Source organism: Dysidea avara, chromosome 8, assembly GCF_963678975.1.
Source record: "Dysidea avara chromosome 8, odDysAvar1.4, whole genome shotgun sequence".
In the NCBI taxonomy this organism is placed as follows: Eukaryota; Metazoa; Porifera; class Demospongiae; order Dictyoceratida; family Dysideidae; genus Dysidea; species Dysidea avara.
This window is the reverse complement of record NC_089279.1, coordinates 3,704,836-3,725,225: the sequence shown is the minus strand read 5'-3', so window position 1 is coordinate 3,725,225 and position 20,390 is coordinate 3,704,836. Positions and strand designations below refer to the sequence as shown.

The 20,390-nt window shown below is 39.1% G+C and overlaps 1 protein-coding gene across 6 annotated transcripts in view; it reads left to right on the top strand.

The window, feature by feature from the left end:
* Positions 1-528: 528 nt before the first annotated feature.
* Positions 529-20,390, top strand: part of LOC136262786 (protein NLRC5-like) — a 67,930-nt gene continuing 48,068 nt past the window's right edge. For all 6 annotated transcript variants that reach the window (XM_066057185.1, XM_066057188.1, XM_066057186.1 and 3 more), the window contains exons 1-2: positions 529-617; positions 14,696-14,935. In XM_066057185.1, the coding sequence (XP_065913257.1) occupies positions 539-617; positions 14,696-14,935 (319 nt within the window). In that variant the 5' untranslated portion in view covers positions 529-538. The remainder of the gene's footprint in view (positions 618-14,695; positions 14,936-20,390) is intronic.

The window sequence follows — 20,390 nt, the reverse complement described above, 5'->3', positions numbered from 1 at the left end:
TTTACAAGCATAAGCGCCTATAATATTATTATACTGAAGGATTCGCAGAAAATTAAAACGCAAAAGCAGGTGAATTGTTAAATATCGTCGATGTTTAGCAAATGTCGTCGATGTTTAGTAAATATCGTCGATGTTTAGTAAATGTCATCGATGTTTAGTAAATATCATCGATGTTTAGCAAAAGTTATCGATATTTAGCAAATGTCGTCGATGTTTAGTAAATATCGACGATATTTAGTTTAGATCTCAATTTTTGGGGTTTTGAGACAAATGGCACCCCATAAGATAATATATATTATCTATGGGGCGGCAAATAAACCCGGCCGGCGTCTGGTCACAGTGTTGCATCATAGATAATAGACACCCCTACCTACACCTCCAGATATACTAGTGAACATTTAATCCTATTGCATGAAAGCACTGGAATGCAATTAGATTATCATATGATGCAATAGTAACCATACGGTTTATTTGCCTCTCCCAAAATTCTGCTGTCAAAAGGCGTGGCTTTATTACGCATGCGCAATACAAAAAGAAGATGGCTTCGAGAAGTCACGCGTTCGAGAGCAACTCAGAGGAGTTAGGGTCGATTGGATCCCTCAAAAACGAATCAGCAAGTTGGTAACAAATGTATTGGTTGTGATATAGTCTTGCGTAGTCAGACTGCTTTTTCATTCTTTTTGTGTGTTGGTGTTGAAAAAAAGGGTGTGGTGAACTTGAGTTGATGCTCGAGTCTATGGGGAAATGTAGCATAGTACTGTGGTTCCGGCAGTCGATAGATTCTAAGAATTCTATTGCGCGGTTTCTGAAAGAACTGTTGGTGCGTTGATCCTAGTCTCGCGTGGCCAGACGCTTTTTTCCTTGTATTGGGTGGAGGCAAAGGGTCCGGTGCTAGTCTCGCGTGGCCAGGCCGCTTTTTCTCCACCACGGTGCTTATCGATTAGAGATTATAAGCGCCTACTCCGAAAAAGGGTTTGGTCCAGAATCAATACGTAAACTCGTTTTCACACCCCAAGCAAGAGCTCGGGTAGTCTCGCGCAGCCAGACCACTATTTCTTCCCACGGCGCTTATCGATTAGAGATTATAAGCGCCTGCTCGAAATAGGGTCTGGTACACTTCCAATAGGTCAGTTGTGACAGCACCTCGATTAGAATTTATAGGTGTTGATAATGCACCCTTAAAATTTAAATAAAAAGGAACCAGAATGCAATGGCGAATTCTTACGTGTGCTTGTTAATGCCTTTTCGAGCGGCGTAATCGACACCTCACATTCCTGCCGGGTGCTGTCACAACTGGCCTATTGGAAGTGTACCAGACCCTATTTCGAGCAGGCGCTTTTAATCTCTAATCGATAAGCACCGTGGGAAGAAATAGTGGTCTGGCTGCGCGAGACTAGAGCTCGGGGTGTTTAATCAGCTTTCGTCATATAACGTATACTTCCGTTTAAATTTCAAGCCACGTACACACTGGAAATGCCATGAACGATAGCCGGTAGAGTTGAGAGACACTGAGGCTGGTTTTCTAAGGCTAAAAAGGGCACGGGTTGATTCCTTGCTCAGTTCTTTAGCCTTTTCGTTTTCACAAGGAATCGATCTGTGACCTTTTTAACCATAAACAGCCTCAGTGTCTCTCATCAACTCTATTGGCTATCATTCATGGCATTTCCAGTGCGTATGTGGCTTGAAATTTAAAAGGAAGTATACGTTTTATGACGAAAGCTGATTAAACATCCCAAGCTCTTGTTTGGGGTGTGAAAACAAGTTTAGGTATTGATTCTGGACCAGACCCTTTTTCAGAGTAGGCGCTTATAATCTCTAATCGATAAGCGCCGTGATGGAGAAAAAGCGGTCTGGCCACACGAGGACTAGTCCGGTGCAACTCCAATAGCTGTTCACTACTGAACCGTCCCCAGATACTGGGGATGCTAATAGAGGGATTGCATGTGTGATGCATTCTGACATTTTTGTAAAATGCTTAACAACCGTTGTTAGTCAGACATTTGTGAGTGAAGGCTACAGCCATTCTCAATGGTTCGGTGTACAATGGAACAGGTTCACCAGGTTAGTCACTCATCAAAATTAATGTTCACAACTAATCTACGAAAAATTGATATTACATTTGTCCAACTAGAGCTAGTTAATGTTTGTTTCTAACTAAAGGTGGACCGATATCGGTATCGGATTGGTATCAGTAATACAAAGGTACAGATACCACCAGTAGACACTCACCACTTTTATTAAACCGCCTCTAGCTAAGTTTCCAGTAGCAAATATAAAGTAGTGAAAACAAGCCTTCGTTACTCTTTTCAAAGTATTGTTCCATGTGTATTCTAATATATTAGAGCACATGAATCCTTTGTAATTAAATAACAGTGCATTTGTTCCTCAAAGAAATAAGTTTATGACTTGGCTTGCTTTTTCGTGAAAAGGTTTGATTGCGAAGCTGTAACATTGTAGAATTATTGGCCACCCACGCAATTAATTACCTAATCTAAGCTTAGAATAACAAGACATTGATTGATGCCATTGTAATTTAATTTAATGATTGATGCTGTTGTGATTTAATTTGTATGGTATAAGACTGGTCTTTTTCAGAACCATTATATAACCAAGTACTAAAGATAATACGAAATGCAGTCAAAATTATGTCATAAATAATGAATGAATTAATGTACATGAAAACTACAAGACGTACAGACATGCAGTAACCACGATAGAATCGCCATTAAACGAAGGCACAAACATATAATGTTTACTCATTTTAGTGCTGGTAACTACAAAGCTGTGATATTCTATATAATGCACACCACAAAACAGTTAATTTAGGTGGCCACGCTTGACACAATACAAACCCAGCCAGCTGCACAGGAGAAGTAGATTAATAGCAGTATGTTTGTTTGTTTGTATCAGTTGTTTATGTGTATTTAATATTCTTCCATCTGGCTTGCTAGTCTCTGGTTGGGTTGGTTGGCTTGGTTGGGGATCCAGTAAAACCCAGAACAGTGGAATTACAGAATAAGCATTCTTAACATTTTGCAATTATTTATAGCATTTTGCGATTATTTATAGCATTTATACAATGCTCACCTTGTAGCAACTCCGCCGAGAATGCAATCATGATGGCAGACAGCACCAAGGCAATCCTCAGGGCAATCTTTAAATAGAATACGCACAAAACTAACTCTAGAATAACCTAACTAAGCTAAACTACTTTCTAATACAGTTTGCTACATAATCACTACAAAACTATTTGCTACACTTGCTTATGCCAGCTATTATACACAAGTAACTGCCCTTAGTGACAAAACACTCCATCCCCTTTAAATAATCTACTTTAGCTAACGTTCCTCAACTTTGTTAGTTATAAACAAGTTTAAAAGAAATTTAAAGGATTAAGTGCTGTTTTAAGCTCCCATCATTACACCTCATGACTCTAATAAATTCAGGCAGTTACTAGTGTGTGATAGCTGGTAGAAGCAAGTGTAGCAGAAAGAACTTAATAGTTTTGTAGTGATTATGTAGCAAAGTGTATTAGAAAATAGTTTTGCTTAGTTGAGTTATTCTAGAGTGGTTAGTTTTGTGCATATCATACAGTATAGTAGTACTGTATATTAGGGATCATGGACATTTGGGTTTTCCTAGCCAAAATATTCACCCAAAAACCAGCTTCACTACTCCATCCTGGCACCTTGGCAGTATTGGTTAGGTATAACCAAGCCCAAAAGAGCTTTCAGTACAATCCTAAGGGCTTCCAATAAATTGGTACAAAAATTTTTTTTTAAATTATTCAATGGAATTTTCTACTGACTAACTGCCTGATGTCTTCAGGCAAGTGTAACTCGCTAGGCTAAGGCTATGGGCTTGATTTTTTCATTGTTCGACGTTGCTTCGTCCCGAGATGTGCCTTTTGGCATACCGCAGTACGTACAATACACACATCATGGACTTACCTTTGTCCTCCTTTCTGTCCCATTTCTTTTTGCTGACAGCCCAAGGTGTCAATTCGCAGTATCGTGATGCATGGCTTCCCTACAGTACATTTGTAAACAGAATCATCCGTATTTTTTCTGTGGTGACTGGATTGATTGCAGAGACGATTCTAACACTGTTCTTCATTTGTAACGCTGTACAACGGGCTGAACATAGTTGGAAAGCGAAGCGTAATGGCTGCTCAGTGCACTTTCAAGGTAGTAATTGATAGTTAGGGCACAAAACATCATATTTCCGTGGTGACTGGATTGTTGCAGAGGCACTTCTTCTGTTTTTCATCTGTAGCACTGTGTAATGGGCTGAACATGGCTAAAAGCGAAACGTAATAGCCACTGCACTTTCGAAGCAGGTTACAAAAAAAAGTAAACAAACAAGTTTAAGGAAAAATTAGGAATTTTAAGTTCAATTAGGGATCATAGAAAAAAAGTAGGGAAACAAGGGAGGTCACCTACACCTGCAGATATACTAATGAACATTTAATCCCTAATTCAGCCTTGGTCTAGTGGTATAGACTGAATTAGGGATTAAACGTTCACTAGTATATCTGCAGGTGTAGGTGACCTCAATTGTTTCCCTGCTTTTTTTCTGTGATCCCTAATCGAACTTAAAATTACTAATTTTTCCTTAAACTTGTTCTATCTAAAGATTGCCCTGAGGATCGCCTTAGTACTGTTTACCATCATGATTGCATTCTCGGGGGAGTTGCTACGAGGTAAGTATTGTGTAAATGCTATAGATGGTATAAATAATCGTAAAATGTTAAGAATGCTTATTCTGTATTCCGGGATTTAATGCATCCCACTTGGTTGTCTGTTTGTAAATGTATTGTAAACAGCGTGGTATGATTTTATGTTTACTTGTATTGTACATATTGCCTTCACCTGGCTTACTAGGCTCTGGCTGGCTTGGCTGTCTTCCTTTATCTGGCTCACCTGGCTAACCCATACTCTTAACTACTACAGCATGTATCTCCTACAAGTTTTGTATGCATATAGTGTGCACCCATCAACGTACCATTGCCACACCACTGATGAACCCCATTTAGCTACCAGTGACCTCTAGTTGATACTGTGCTGTATATTGGCTAGCTACATAGCTGAATATTTCCATCTTCGGTGATATTGCCAATAATGTATTTGCTGCATACAATACTACAATGATGTATAGCCTTCTGAATCTCTCTCCTGTATGTTTTGTATGCATATACTGTGCCATTGCCACACCAGGAGCTCATCGAGTCCGTAGGACGAGGGAGCATGTAACTCCGCATACTCACAACGTAAACAGCAAAATTCAAACATGGCGGACTTTTCTTAACATAGTATATTCCTTATATAGTAAAGGTTGTATCGTAGGGTAAAGAATTACGTAATAACCATGCCACAAATATGCAGCGCCTGGATTAATTCGTGAAAGAAAGGAATGGCAAGGAAGGAAACGTCGAGGAAAAGGCTTAACTAACGGAGTGAAATAGTGACAAGATGTTTTGGAGACTGCTAGGAAACATTCTTGCTTACCGCGTAATGTAAGTGGGCCGGCTATCAGTCCACGGCGGCAGCACAGATTATCTGCAGTAAACACTGACGGAATCAAGTTTCATCGCTCACTGCTGGAGCAAGAAGACTACAGTATAACTATTGTGCCAGTAGTAATAGGTTTAGCGAGCATGCGCGGTATGTGTTTATCCTTATACGGTTATTGTTTAAATTACTATTAATAAATTGCGACGCCATGTTTGAATTTCGCCGTTTACGGAGTTACATGCTCCCTCGTCCTACGGACTCGATGAGCTCCTGGCCACACCAATAATGTACTGGCACTTAGCTACAGGTGGCCTCTAGTTACGATGCCACTATTGTGTTACGTATGTCTGTCACTGTTGTATCATAAGTTGGTTTAAGATCATGATTATTTTGATTGTGCCTTTACCACCTAGTCACGTGCATAGCCTCACCAGGGGGTTGTCACATTGGTGTATGTACTTGGTTGTATGTGACCCGGTCCTAGATAATAGTAATAAAGTAAACTACCTCAAATCAAGCAATTAGTAATCCATGTTTAGCTGTATATACTTTGAAACTTAATTGAACTGAGATCATCACTTCTCAATCAAACTGCACAACTACTGTGATATTTTAATAGCTAGCTATGTATCACAACAGTAAAGTCTAAGCTAATATCTGTTTTTATCTCCTACAAGTAGCAACTTAGAAGACATGGATGCCTCTAGCCTCCTAGAAGTGTCCACCGATTTGATCATGGAGACTCCAGTTAAACTAAAACAAGCACCATAATCTCCACAGTCATTCTTCCAAGACGTCATTAGATGCCTGGGAATAGAAACCATAAAACCGGGTAGAGTTGATGCCGCCGCTCCAACAAATACTAACAGTGTTGCTTCATTTGGCCTCTAGCCTTGCGACTGTGGCCAGTCAGGCAGTGAGATTGAAATTCGAGTTTTAGCGATTTTGTAAAATTCGATATCTGGCAACCAGTAAGTGTTTTGTTATAATTTATTTAATGCTCTATTATCAAACAGTATGGTAGTACCGTTTAGGTAGGGATTGCAGTGAAACTTTCACGCGCCTCCCAAAATACCGCCTTTAAAAATCACCCTAGAGATATTTTATGCGACCAAAATCACCTTTACGGAATAGTACTAGTCCATATAATACATAAAACTGCATCAAATGCAACAAAACACAGGTGGCCGGATAGAAAAATTGTTAAAAATTGCCAAAACTCGAATTTTAGCCTCAGACCACAGTCGCAAGGCTAGAGGCCAAACTAAGCAGCGCATGGCCACCATTTTACGCCACAATAACAAACTCACCAGTGGGATGTGCCTTTTGGGGTTCCGATGAGTGTAGGTCCTCTGCGCCTTGTCCTTTCATCTTCAATCAGGCTGCTTGTCTTCTTGGGGGTTCTGAAAACCCGGACCGGACCGGACCAAAGGTCGATTCTCCAGGGAAGAAAGATTAGCCATGTTATTTATAAATATTTACTGCTATTTATATCCTCTATAGTGCTTATACACTACTCACCTTGCAGCAACTCTAAGCACACAGTCGCGATGGTTGAGCAACACGAAGTATCCACTATAGAACAACTAGCTAAGCTAAAACATTTTCTAATGTGCTTTACTACATGATCACTACAAAGCTACGTGTTCTGCTGTACTTGTATAGAACTGGCACACACGAGTGGCTGCACGAATTTGTTGCATCATACTTTTCACTCTAAAAATCTATCCTGAAATAATTTAAGTACTGCTTACCTTGCTTAACTCCATGTGTTATCTATCACCAAATGGATTTCGAGACAAATTTGATGTTTTAACTGCTAGTTTAGTTTCAATCACTTTGCACAGCACGACTCTAATAAATACGGGCAGCCACTCGTGTGTGCCAGTTCTATGCAAGTACAGCAGGAGAACACGTAGCTTTGTAGCGATCATGTAAGAAAGTGTTTTAGCTTAGTTAGTTGTTCTACGGTGGATACTTCATGTTGCTCAACCATCACAATTGCGTGCTTGGCAGAGATGCTGCAAGGTGAGTGGTGTACAAGTGCTATAGAGGATGTAAATTAGCAGTAAAATATTTATAACATGGCTAATCTTGCTTGCCTGGAGAATTGACCTTTGGTCCAGTCCGGTCCAGGTTTTCATAACCCCCTGTCTTCTTCTTCTTCATACAACGAAACCATATCGAGGCATTAATTTTCCATATCGACACTTTCTTCAAGTAGCATAATGGACACCACAAGATTATTTAAGGCACTTAGACTATGCTACTGTACGGAGGTGCTGGTACTAAATAGCCACCTGTATCTTCATGATAGGTCACAAGATCAAATAATAATAATAATCATGCCCATTGTTTATTCTACGCATTATCAATCTATCGATTGAAACCACAATGGCACACCCCTTTTACGCTAGGTGACGGAATAGCTAGTCAGTGACCATACACCTTCAAGTTGGAAGGCTGACTAATAATTGATCGAAATCCCAATGACCACACCCCGTTTGGGCAAGCGCACACCTTTGCAGGCTGACTTGAGATACTCTAATACAGCAGTCACCCTAATAGAACAGTCACATAAAAAGTATCTGGTGAGCATTAATTTGGCGGCGCCCATCCCTTTGCAAAAGAGGAAGGGTTGGTCACTCAAAATTTGGAGCATGTTACAGAAAACAGTAACACCAATCAAATTGCATTGTTCTAAATTTTTGGAACATTTGTTTTGGAGTTACCATAGATACTATAGAAATATATAACATGTAGAGAGTTTGATATGAAGTTTTGTGAAGATGTGTTGTGATTGAGGTTGTATGTAATGTAGCTGAAAATGGGTTGTTCTTTAAAAGAACAAAATATGAGGGTAGCAAAATTAAAGAGCCTTGTAGCTGGAACTGTACTCGTGGTGCTGCCTAATCAGTATGGGTATCTTTGAATGTGTCAGGTGTTAGCAGGCATAGCTGCTGCTTGTTAACAGAACTATACTTTGTATGATTGTTACTGTGACATTCTTGTTGCTGTTATTGTGATGTCATTACATTCCATACTACAACTCTGATGATGCAGATTCTTCCTCTTTCTGCAAAGGGGCAGGTGCCACCAGACTAAATAAACATACATAATTCAGTCGTGGATAATTAATAACATTTCCAGAATACACAACTGTCTGGAATTCTTCAAACTTAATCTAAATGTGTCAGTTCTAATGCATGGTATTTGTGTTCATTATTAATAAATGGTCTACAGGTGGCAGATCATGCTGCAAAATGGCGAACTTGTAGTGGTCTTCTAATGGGATTATAACAAAGCGATGGTAATGTTATGTTTTACTCGTAAGGCATCTCCCCTGCAGTTCACATCTTGTTTGGTAGCTGAAAATGAACTACTCTGTAAAGCTTCACCTCATGTGAATTGCAAACATTTACTTCCAGCAGCTGGTACAAAAGAACTTGTAGTAAACAAGCCTGTTGAGTCAATAATGGTCTACAATGGGCTAGCGCTGCTGTTCTTGTGGCTACATTTCAAAGTGCTCCATTGCTGTTTACAAATCTTCTACTTGGCTTAAATAACCTGTTTAGGCATGTAATTCCACAACAAAATGATTCAAAGTCATTGTAGCAGGCTGTATAGTATTGAGAATTGGTGTTCATTTCTCAACACAATCACTCAACTAATCACCTTAAACACTTGTCACACTTGTATGGTTTCAGCACTTGTATGGCTTGGCATACTGCCCCTTTAATTACATTTCCATTTTTATCAGTGGGAAACAGAGCAGCTCATTATCAGGCAACCATGAATACTATATTTCCTAGAAGAGCAATGAGACCTGATCATTTGTGGCACTATTATATGTATGTATATACCCTCCATGTAGGTACTGTATAGCGGGTTTTTATTGCGAGGACTTTAATCTTGCAGTTTGGGTACTTTGCAATATTGAAATTCGTGACAATTTTGTTTATCCTGAGGTTTTTAGCACCTGTAACATTGTTGTGTTGGAACATTCGACAACAAACCAGGTGCTTGTTTATGTACATAACAGCTTGCTGATTGTTTATTACAGCTCATCACAACACGTCAACAATGCTCAACAATGCTGAACAGTGCCGCCCTACCTGGCTGCCCTACCCTACCTGTTTCCTGGTGAACTTCAAGCGCCTGCATCACTTCATCATGGACACAAGCATATAGATACAAAAAAACACGGCTAACATGACAAAATTTCATTGCTTTCCATCTCGTACGCTAACACTTATTACAACGAGTAATAAATTCGCGCAAGGAATTTAATGTTGCAAATTTTTCACCTCACAAGATTAAGTGTCACATGATTTTATTTTTGCAAGTAAATTTGTCCACAAGGAAAACCCGCTATACGGTATTGTGTAACTACAGTGACCTTCGAAAGCAGTTGTCCAAAAAATCGATCCTCGGACAAATGTCATGTACAGTTGGATGCTTTATCTCTACCTTTCCCATTCATCTTATTGTGTGGTAGTGATAGGTAGAGCTACCCTTGAGCTTGTGCCAAAGTAGGGACTTTTTACCAAGTTATGCTGTAATACATTCATCTCTTGTTTCACTGCTTTTATTGCATAGATCCCCACTTCATTTAAATTAACGATTTTTAATAACTAGTTTGTTTAGTTTTTTGTTGTAGCACAGCTATAGCTACAGTGTAACTTGTGATTGTTCTAATAGAATAGCATACATGACTGTTGTATTAGTGACTAGTCAACCAAGGGGTGTGCAGCTAGCTATACCAATAAGGGGTGAGGTCATCTTGTTTACTGTTAAGTAAAAAGCTAGATTGATAAGAAATGTGGTCTCCATACTCTATTACTATTAGTCCACCTAGATCTTTAGTTGGTGGATGTAGTTGCGAACCTATCACAAACGGGATCCCAATCGCGAAGTTGCAGATATCTAGCTAGTATATCTCTTATAGTAGTGCCAGGACTGAGCGCTTCTGAAATGGGAGATAGTGAATTGCAGAATAACAGAATAAGCAAAACTTATCTTTTGCAGATTGTACAACTAGTTATATACTCTATAGTAATCGTACTTTATTCACCTTGTAACAGCTCTGCATGGCACGCCACGGCGATAGATAAACAGCAGCTGGGCGTGCATTAAATAGGACGATCACACAACCAATCATCCTAGAACGATCTACCTTCACTAAACATACTGTTGATTCAAACCTGAAGAGTTCTGAAATCCATTTAAAGGTAACACACAACCACTGCACTCCACTAACTTGATAGTATGACTCTAATAAATTTGGTTGGATGCATGTGAAGGCCAGCTAGTTTGACCTAAGAATAGAACTAGGTTTTAGTGCTTTGTGGCAATATCAATTAAGAAGTATCATGAACCACGATAGTAGGTTCATAATAGGGATCGCCCATGTTTTTTGCAAAAATCCTAATAGAACGCACACCTAAAAACCACCTTGAAAAACATCCTTCAACTCAAAACAACCCTCTAGTGGTTCTTTGCAATGAGTATTGGTCCACTAGTAAGTATCAAGTGAAAAGGAAACAGTATGTGTATTTCAGACAACACTGAAATTTGCCAGTTCATATTATTATTATTATTATTATCTAGGACCGCATCACATACAACCAAGTACATACACCAACATTGCAACCTACCCATTGGGCAAGTATAAACAGTGCCATAGGCAGCACTCAGAGCAGTGTGTGTGTACCGGTGGAAATGATACATATGCATACGTACACAGGCCGGCAAGGGAGTTTAACTGGCATCAGAAAACCACAATACTAAAACACAACCTACACAAAAACCAAGTTAAATTAGCTATATTGAAAGTAGCTACTATTGTAGGTGTGACGTGTCTCTGAAGATGACTCAGCGGTGAAGTGAGGCTATGCAGAACAAGGGACATGGTGAAGGCACAATTAGCAATTGATCCCAATCAAGCCAATATGGCACAACAGACTCTGTTGTAACTAGAAGCCACTGGTGATGTGCCAGTATATCAGCGGTGTGGCATTGGCACAGTGATCACAGTCTATAATATTATGCATACAGCCATGCACAACATACAGGAGATAGTTACACATTGTTGTATATGCAGTACTGCATCGGCTTCTTGTTTAGCTATTACAGATTCACAGTAGAGTAGTAGTTAAGCCGAGTGGAAAATAATTCCAGCCGCTAGGAAGGATGAAGAAGTATAATACAACTACTGTACAAGTATTACATTACTCATTACCTTGTTGTTCCAGCTGGTTGTTTACCAGCACATCAGCTGGTATCCCAACTGGTCATCAGCTGGTAGTTCACTGCATGACGCCTGGAGCGCATATCCTGCATACAAAATACACAGTTACAAACATTTAAACATACTTTTAATGTTGTTGTTTACGTGTAAGGTGGCCTCTGGCTCGTTTACTAATCTTCTCCTTCGAGAAATCTGTAATTAAACAAGGGTGTGGTGCTGGGTGTTATAGAATTACACGTACGGTAAAGTCATCAGCACGAACAGGTGTACTTATTATACAGTTGTGCCTTCATTCACAGGCGAATCTATCCCTGCTTAGTTCATGTCTCTAGGCCTCATAATTTTCTCAAACATTATTTATTTCATTCATTAGTAATGACATAATTTTACCGCATTTCGTATTATTCTTAGTACTTGGTTGTATAATCATAATATTATTATTATTATTCTTTCACAGGCATAGCGAAGTTTACAAGGAGAATCCTGGGATAAAAAGTAGCAAGGTTTGCTGAATGGATCATTGTTAGTGCTGAGCGATAGTAAAAATTTTACTATCACGATAGTTTATGAAACACTTTGCTCTTAACAAAGTCTTAATTGTATAGCTATGATTTGTAGTCATATAGAAAGTTATTTTGCATGCACAGGATATTTGTTGATTAACTGCGTGGGCGGCCGAGGAATATGGACTTTTGGTATAGCTTTTACAGGCTACTCCTTTGTAAGAAAGCTGATAATACCAACTGTAAAATAGTATAGAAGGGTTGTTAATACCATTTTAATGCAGATCTGAGCTTATCATAACTATCATGATAGTGATTTCCTACTATCGCGATAACGATAGTGATTTACTATCGCGATATATCGCACTATCGATACTATTGCTCAGCCCTAATCATTGTGCATGTCCATGACCTATTTTTGATTTCGTTTTCGGATAGAAACAGCCCAAACCGGGCTGTTTCCTCTTACCAAAATGCCATTACGCTCGAGAAGCCATACAAGATTGCACTCAAAGTTAGGTTTCTTGGTGTGCGCTGCTTGTGGCTAATAGAATCTGTATTTATTAAACTCAGTATAGGCCAGGAAGCTTAATCTGGGCTGATGACTGTTGTAAGGTGGTTTTTCGCTCCGTGATTATTGTACGTGGGCGGGTTATCCAGATTAAATACTCTAATAGAGCAGTCACTTAAATACTCTAATAATGCAGTTAAGTGTATAACTATAATCCTTGCACTGAATTTGACAGCTATTAAAGGCACCAGTAATGTAAATTGTAGCTCATATTAGGAGACTCTCAGTCTGTATGCACATTGCAATTTAATCAGTTTCATGTGTGTACTGAAATGTTGACAGCGTTACTATGCAGAATGCAAAATTACACTATTCACAACAGTCTTTATTATCAACAAGTACAAGAAAAAATTAGGAATTTTCCATATGAGTAGGGACTGCAGCAATAAAAAGCACTGAAACAAGCCGCTGAGACCAAACTCAACTGAATGATTGCATTTTAATCCCTACTTTAGCCTGCTATGATGTATGGTTAAAGTAGGGATTAAAATGCAATCTTTCAGTTGTGTTTTGTCTCAGCGGCTTGTTTCAGTACTTTTTATTGCTGCAGTCCCTACTCATATGGAAAATTCCTAATTTTTTCTTGCACTTGTTTGTGTACTTTTTTTTGTAAAGATAACCATATTTAGTAATTCACCCCCCTGCAATTCTCGAAATACACAGCTAGCTAAACGTTCCTAAGGATGCGGATTTTTAACAAACCGCTTTAAACAACACATTACCCACAGAAGTATCTTTTCAACTGTTTTATAGTGTGTCTACAGTATTATTTCCCACTAATTCTCTCAACAAAGCCTCAGGACTGCTCTTACTTTTAGTTCGCGTAAGAACGGGTCACGTCCACTTTCTAGACAACGAGATACGCGAGCCTATGAGGCCTACTACGGTGTTTTTCAGTTGTAGTACACCTGAAAAGTGCTCTGGGAAGCTACCCACAGAGTCTGTAGAGAGGCGCCATATACAACCGGTTTTTAAACTCGAAAAAGAAACCACCTTCGAGCCAAAGCAAACGCACTCTAATCCTTACGGTGTAGTGGCAATGTTGTACAGGCAGCAGCATATCCCGAGGTGTATCCCAACATTAAAATCACGTGCTTGCTACAATTATGCTACACGTTTACTCCAATATGTTGGGGCACTGTGGTGTGCGTACTTTGATGGAAGCCGTACCCATGAGAGATGGCCATGATAAAGAAGGATCAAAGATAAGACAGTAGCGCACACATCGTAGGTATTTAATATTGTGAAAGGTTTACTAACTCCCTTCTGAAATCCAGCTTGAAATAATTCTGTGGCGTCTAAATATACTGCTGAAAGAAAGTGTTGATATGGAAAATTAATGCTTCCATATGGTTTCGTTGGATGAAGAAGAAGACAAGCAGCTTGACTGAAGATAAAATAAAAGAAAAGGCGCAGAGGGCCTACCCTCATCGGAACCCCAAAAGGCACATACCACTGGTGAGTTTGTTATTGTGGCATAAAATGGTGATCGTGCACTGCTTTGTTTGGTATCTATCCTTGCAACTGTGGTCAGGCATGAGGCAGTGAGACTAAAATTCGAGTTTTGGTGATTTTTAAAAAATTCTATATCCGGCAACCTATAAGTGTTTTGTTATATTTGCTGTATTATGTAGACTAGTACTATTCCGTAAGGGTGATTTCCATCATGCAAGATGTCTCCAGGATGATTTTTAAAAGCAAAAACTTGGGCAGTGAGCAAAATTTTCGGGATGATCTTAAATACCATTTGATATTTAATTGTTTGCACACACACACACACACACACACACACACACACACACACACACACACACACACACACATACTTGATGTGTACATGCTTACATGTTTGGTATAGGAAATCAACGACCAAAACTAGAAGACCTCAATAATCGAGTGGTACCATGGTGGGCACCACAATGGAAACAGTTGGGGGAGCAACTTAAAGTTGGTGATCACTTGATGAGGATCATAGAACATGACCATCCCAATGATTGCGAGGCTTGTTGTGGTAAAATGTTGACTGAGTGGCTGGACAATACTCCTGCTGCTTCTTGGGAGGATCTAACCACTGCAGTGAACAACTTGTCATCATATGGTATGTATGTGTTAACACTATCGTTTTTAATGCCCGCCACTGGCCTGCGTGTGGGTATGCACCTTGTTTCCTGTATTTTTTTGTAAAAATGTGTGTTCTGTATTTATCTGTCTACTTACCTATCTATGTTTGTCCATATGCACCCATGTGAGCAAAGCTAAAAGCAGCCAGTACAATGGAACCATGGAACCTCAGTTATCCTAATGTGTCTCAGGAAATGGTAAAAGTGTTTAGATAAGTGAATAGTTCAAACTGAAGCCCATACATTTACGGTACTGCCCAAGTGCAATGTCGCACTCCCTCGAACTTTGCTCGAAAGTTTAAAAAATTGCTAATTCAGGGGCATGGCAACTGTTTCGTTCACGATTCTCATGAGCGAAACAGCTGTCACGCCCCTTAATTAGCAATTTTTAAAATCTCGAGCAAAGTTGCGTGTGCAAGCGAGTGCGACGTTGCGCTTGGGCAGTACCTTATATTAAGAGCTATGTCGAAATATTCAAATAGAACATACACTTTGTACTCAAAATACACTAATAAAACAGTCATTTCTGATTTCGGATAAACAAGGGTACAGATAAACTGAGGGTCTTCTGTACGTACGTGAGAAATAAAAAACATGTATTACACTTCTGTAATTTCTGCACAGGTATAAGATTTGGCTCTTGAGTGGTTTATTTTGGCCGTTTTGAATATAGGTGTAGCAACTCTATATAGGCTTTGTGATTTTCTCAGCATTATCTGCAGTGTCTAAGGGATGGATTACCAAAGTTTCAACCTATTGTGGTGAGTAGTTTTGGATAATATAGCACTAGACAGTAGGGAGAGCAAGGGAAAATCGGTTTGAGCAGCAACTATATATATGCTGAAACAAACTGCAGGCATTTACATTCACAGCCATAACTTCTAGTCTACAATGTTGGAACTTGGCTTAAGTGTTCACCATGGATTACCAAATCAACTAAAGTATAGTTTTAACCCTGTAGTCACTTACACATATGAGTATGAAGGTGAAAAAATGGCGACAGTATTGTTACGTTTATCACATCATAAAAAACGCACGTGACATGCATGCCCTTGGGGCTACAGAAAAGAAACAAAGATCTTCAATCTCTCCATGAGCAGACACTTTCGTTTTTCTAAAATTGCATTTTTGTGCAAACAATTCAGGTTTTGCTGAGACAGTCACATACATTACCTGTTCAGGCTGATGTAACTCGGTGAAAAAAGTATGAAACTTCATACTACTTAATGTAAGTCTTGAGTCTCACTCAGAGAGCATCAACTGTTTTCCAACTATTCCGGATTTGTTTGCCATAGTTATTGTGCTATTCACGGTGCAAACTACACGGTTTACGTCACAAATACTTATTTACACTGTACACTGCAATTTTATTGGCTCTATCACTATACTGGTAATAGCACAAATACCATATACTGTGGTCACCAGATAGGGTTGGACAGTATACCAGTATAACGGTTAGCAACGGTATTGAAGGTAACAATAACCAAGACCGAAACAATTTCTGAAAAACTGTGAAACCGGTATTGACCATATTTGAATTACGCATCTGTATAATTCACGTGAAGAGTTTATTAGCAGTAAGTATGGCCAAAAATGAAGGTGACACGTTGCCACGGCTGGTGAAAAAACCGCACTCTGTTAACACAATGTGGAATTACTTTGGGCTGAAGACAAACAAAAATGATGTAACTTTGGGAGCAGACAAGCCAGTTTGTTGGACTTGTTACAGGAGCGTTGGAGTTATATACTGAAGCCCTGTTAGCACAGAAAGAGAATTCATTGCGTCAAGACTCCCTGTTGGCCTGTTTAAGTCAGCGACCACCTGATCAGCCAACTATTACTGATGCAATCGAAGCTACTAAGAAATTCAGTGCTAAGTCACTACGAGCATTAGAGCTGAATAGGGCTATGACCTATTTTATTGCTAAAGATGAGCAGCCACTTTATACGGTTGAAAAACCAGCGTTGGTGTCTAAGCTTAATCCAAGGTATGAGCTACCAGGACCAAAATACTTTATGGAGCATCAGTTTCCTCAATTGTACAATGAAATAAAGGAAAAGATTGTTATAAGTTAGCACAAGCCAGTCATGTGTTTTACAGTTCATTTCATTGATTCCAACTGGCACCTTCAATCTCTTTGCTTAGATACTGTGGCTATATTTCAGGATCATACTGGTAAAAATATTGCCAAAGCATTTCAAGATGTACTGGGAAACTGGGGCCTCAGCTTAAGCCATGTTGTTGCTACTACCACTGATAATGGCTCAAATTTTGTGGCAGCATTTGCAGTGCTTCAGTGTGAATGGCTCAGTTGCTTTGACCACAACTTTAATTTGGCTGTGATGAAAGCAGTTAATATTGATCATGTACAACAAGCTGTGTAGAAGTGTCATTCTCTGATTGAAAGTTTTAGTCGCATTTGGAAGAAAAGTCGTGATTTACATCAGAAACAAGAAGATCTAGCCGTACCCAAGTACAGATTGATAGTAGATGTGAACACTAGGTGGGATCCGCATATCAAATGGTGGCATGGATCGTTGAACAGCATCAGGCCATATGTGTAGTGCTTGCTAAAGATAGGAAGCACTGGAACAAGTTGCCTAGTGAGAATAAATTTGCAAATCTTGAAGACATGCTAAAGGTTTTGGAGCTTTTATTAAAATTTACAGATGCATTAGCAGGAGAAAAACATGTCACAATTTCAGCAGTTTGTCCTCTCCTTGATCACATTTTGAAGACAATTGTGGATGTGAAACCCAGTGATACACCAATCGTGAAAGAGATGAAGGAAAAAGTTATGAGGATCTCTGAGATCATTACTGCAGACTTACAGAAACTTTATTAAATAAATGCAGTTTTGTTGATCCAATATTTCAATACAAGTTTGTTTCAGGCAAAGAAGTACTTTATCAGATAAAAAAATAAACAGTTTCAAAGTTTCAAAGTTTGTTGACACAACGATCTCCACCAATAGATCCAGCTGTAGAAACAGAGTTACAGAACAAGTAGAACCAGCAGTGAAGAAGAAACTTAAAGAATTTAGCACAATTTTACACCATTTTGTGGAGCCAAGATTTGTCTTGTGAAGAGAAAGTGGAGAAGGAAATAAGGAGATATGAGGAGCATCCTCCAGTACACATTGACACTAATCCATTACAGAATGGGAACATGAGTAACAGAAATTTTCTGCCTTGCAATACTTGGCCTGCAAATATTTGTGTATTTGTGGCATAAGCGTTCCATCAGAGCGATTATTTAGTAAGGGAGGAAATGTTGTGAATGCCCAGCGTTACAGACTTTCACCAGAAAACGTGAACATGTTAATCTTTTTATCTAAAAACATGTCGTAGACTTTTTGATATTATACCCATTGTGAACCTTGATCATATACGTATATAGACAACATGTTGTGTGCATTTCTAAACAAGTACGTTTTGTAGTGTACTCTGTCTGTAAGTTGTTGTGTCTTCATTCAGTGATGATAGTTGATCATAATTCCATTTATTCCAATAGTTTCATTCTAAAATGATAGTACAGAAAGTAATAATAGTACATATGGTATAATTATGGTGTGTTATTGTAATGGTAATATTATAGTATGTGCTCTGTATGGTCAGTCATACCATTTACTCATTGATCTATATTAATTATAATTATATTGTTAAATATCGTGTTATCTGCAATAACTGTGATATTGTGATTCACAATAATTGTGAAGTAGCTTTGTTGATACTAGTGCATAAACAAATGTACTGCATTCATCCAATGGTTTGAAGGATACATTATTCGAATGGCATCAGCCAAGTTCGAATTTTGCGCATGCGCGACCTGGTTATATTAGCAAGCAGAAAACTGTAAGAATCCAACTGCTCATCATGCCATGAATAATTTTTGCCATGGGCAGTTTCGCTTGAGACACTAGAAATATTGGAAGGTGGTTGTACTAGGTGTCTGACAAGTTAATTAGCTTGCGCCACGAGTGACCACGTCCACCAATAATCATGAAGTGCAGCTCCTATATAGATGAATAATAGTGTCAATGTGAGAATTTCCATTTGCCAAAGGGAGCCAAAACAACAACTATTGTTTAATGGATTAAGCTACAACAATACACTCAAAAGTATGTCACCTACATAATATGTAGCTAACTGTATAAGCTATAGTTACATACAGTATTCATCAAAGCTTTGAATATTGCATTCAAATCTTTGAAGCATAAAATCGACGTTGGCTTATGCACTAACACTAGTTGATACTGCCCAACCCTATCACCATACCCCTCTTCTATATTGCAAAGGGGAGGCACTGCCAGACTATACAAGCCTTGTAGACTATCAGGAATAACGTAATATCAGTTCGATAAAATAAGTTGTACTTCCTTAGCAGTGCATGCATAGCATTGTTGTAGCAGTGACTGAATAATTGTATTGTGTAGTTTTGTATTTATGATCTTGTGAGCTAGTTGAGTAAACGCCACATGTGCCTTTCCTGTAAGTCTCACTTTCAACCAAAGAAGTTTACTTTCATCATTCTAGCCATTAACAGAAGAAACATTTTTAAAGTGACTCATCCACTCGTCAAAACTTTTCTGTCCATCAAAAGCTTCTGGTAAGACCAACGGGTGTGTTCATGCAGGGTGTCCAGGCTGCTCTCCTTCCTACTCAGTCGCCCTCGATGATCCTCTGCAAATGTACAACAACACAAGGCACTCTATTAACAAGTCTCACAACCTTGTTGGGTACCGTTATTGTTAACTCCACAGTATCACAGAGTCTTGCGCTTAGGGTTCAGAGTTCAGTCACTGATGATGTAGTAGCACTATTTTGTATAGCTAGAAACTGTTGATTGGCATACAACTGTAATAGGCCTTTTACTTTGTACATGCACACATCAGCACATATAAATATAGATATGGGCAGTTGCCCAGTGAAGGAATTCTTTGTTGGTTGTTTGTGGACCCAGCTTACAGTGGTGTAGTCGGCACGACAATCCTGACTTGGCAAGGCATATACAGAACCCAGCAATCATATGCAACTGCAAAAAAAGCGTTAGCCGAGTGTTTCGATCCACCAAGCAAACAACAGCTGTACAAAGTAGAATTCGAAAGCAGAAGGAAAGCTAGCTCTTTTATTACTCACACCTTACTTGCATTGCTTTTTCCTGTCTACTAATGTTCCTATGGACACCTTCAAGTTAACACCGTTTAACCTGAAAAGGGACAAAGAGACTTACCGATGAACTGTTAGTAAGATTGCAAGAGGAGGCTCAAGAAGAGTTGGCATTGAGTAGATATCTGGACCAGTTAAAGGACCCGCAGGTATCCTTTGCAGTTAAGCAGCAGTCAGCAGTACCATTGAGCTGGAAGCTTACCTTCTCAAATCAACCAGCAATCACATTTCTCTAGCAGCACCAGTAAAGAAGGAAGAAAATGA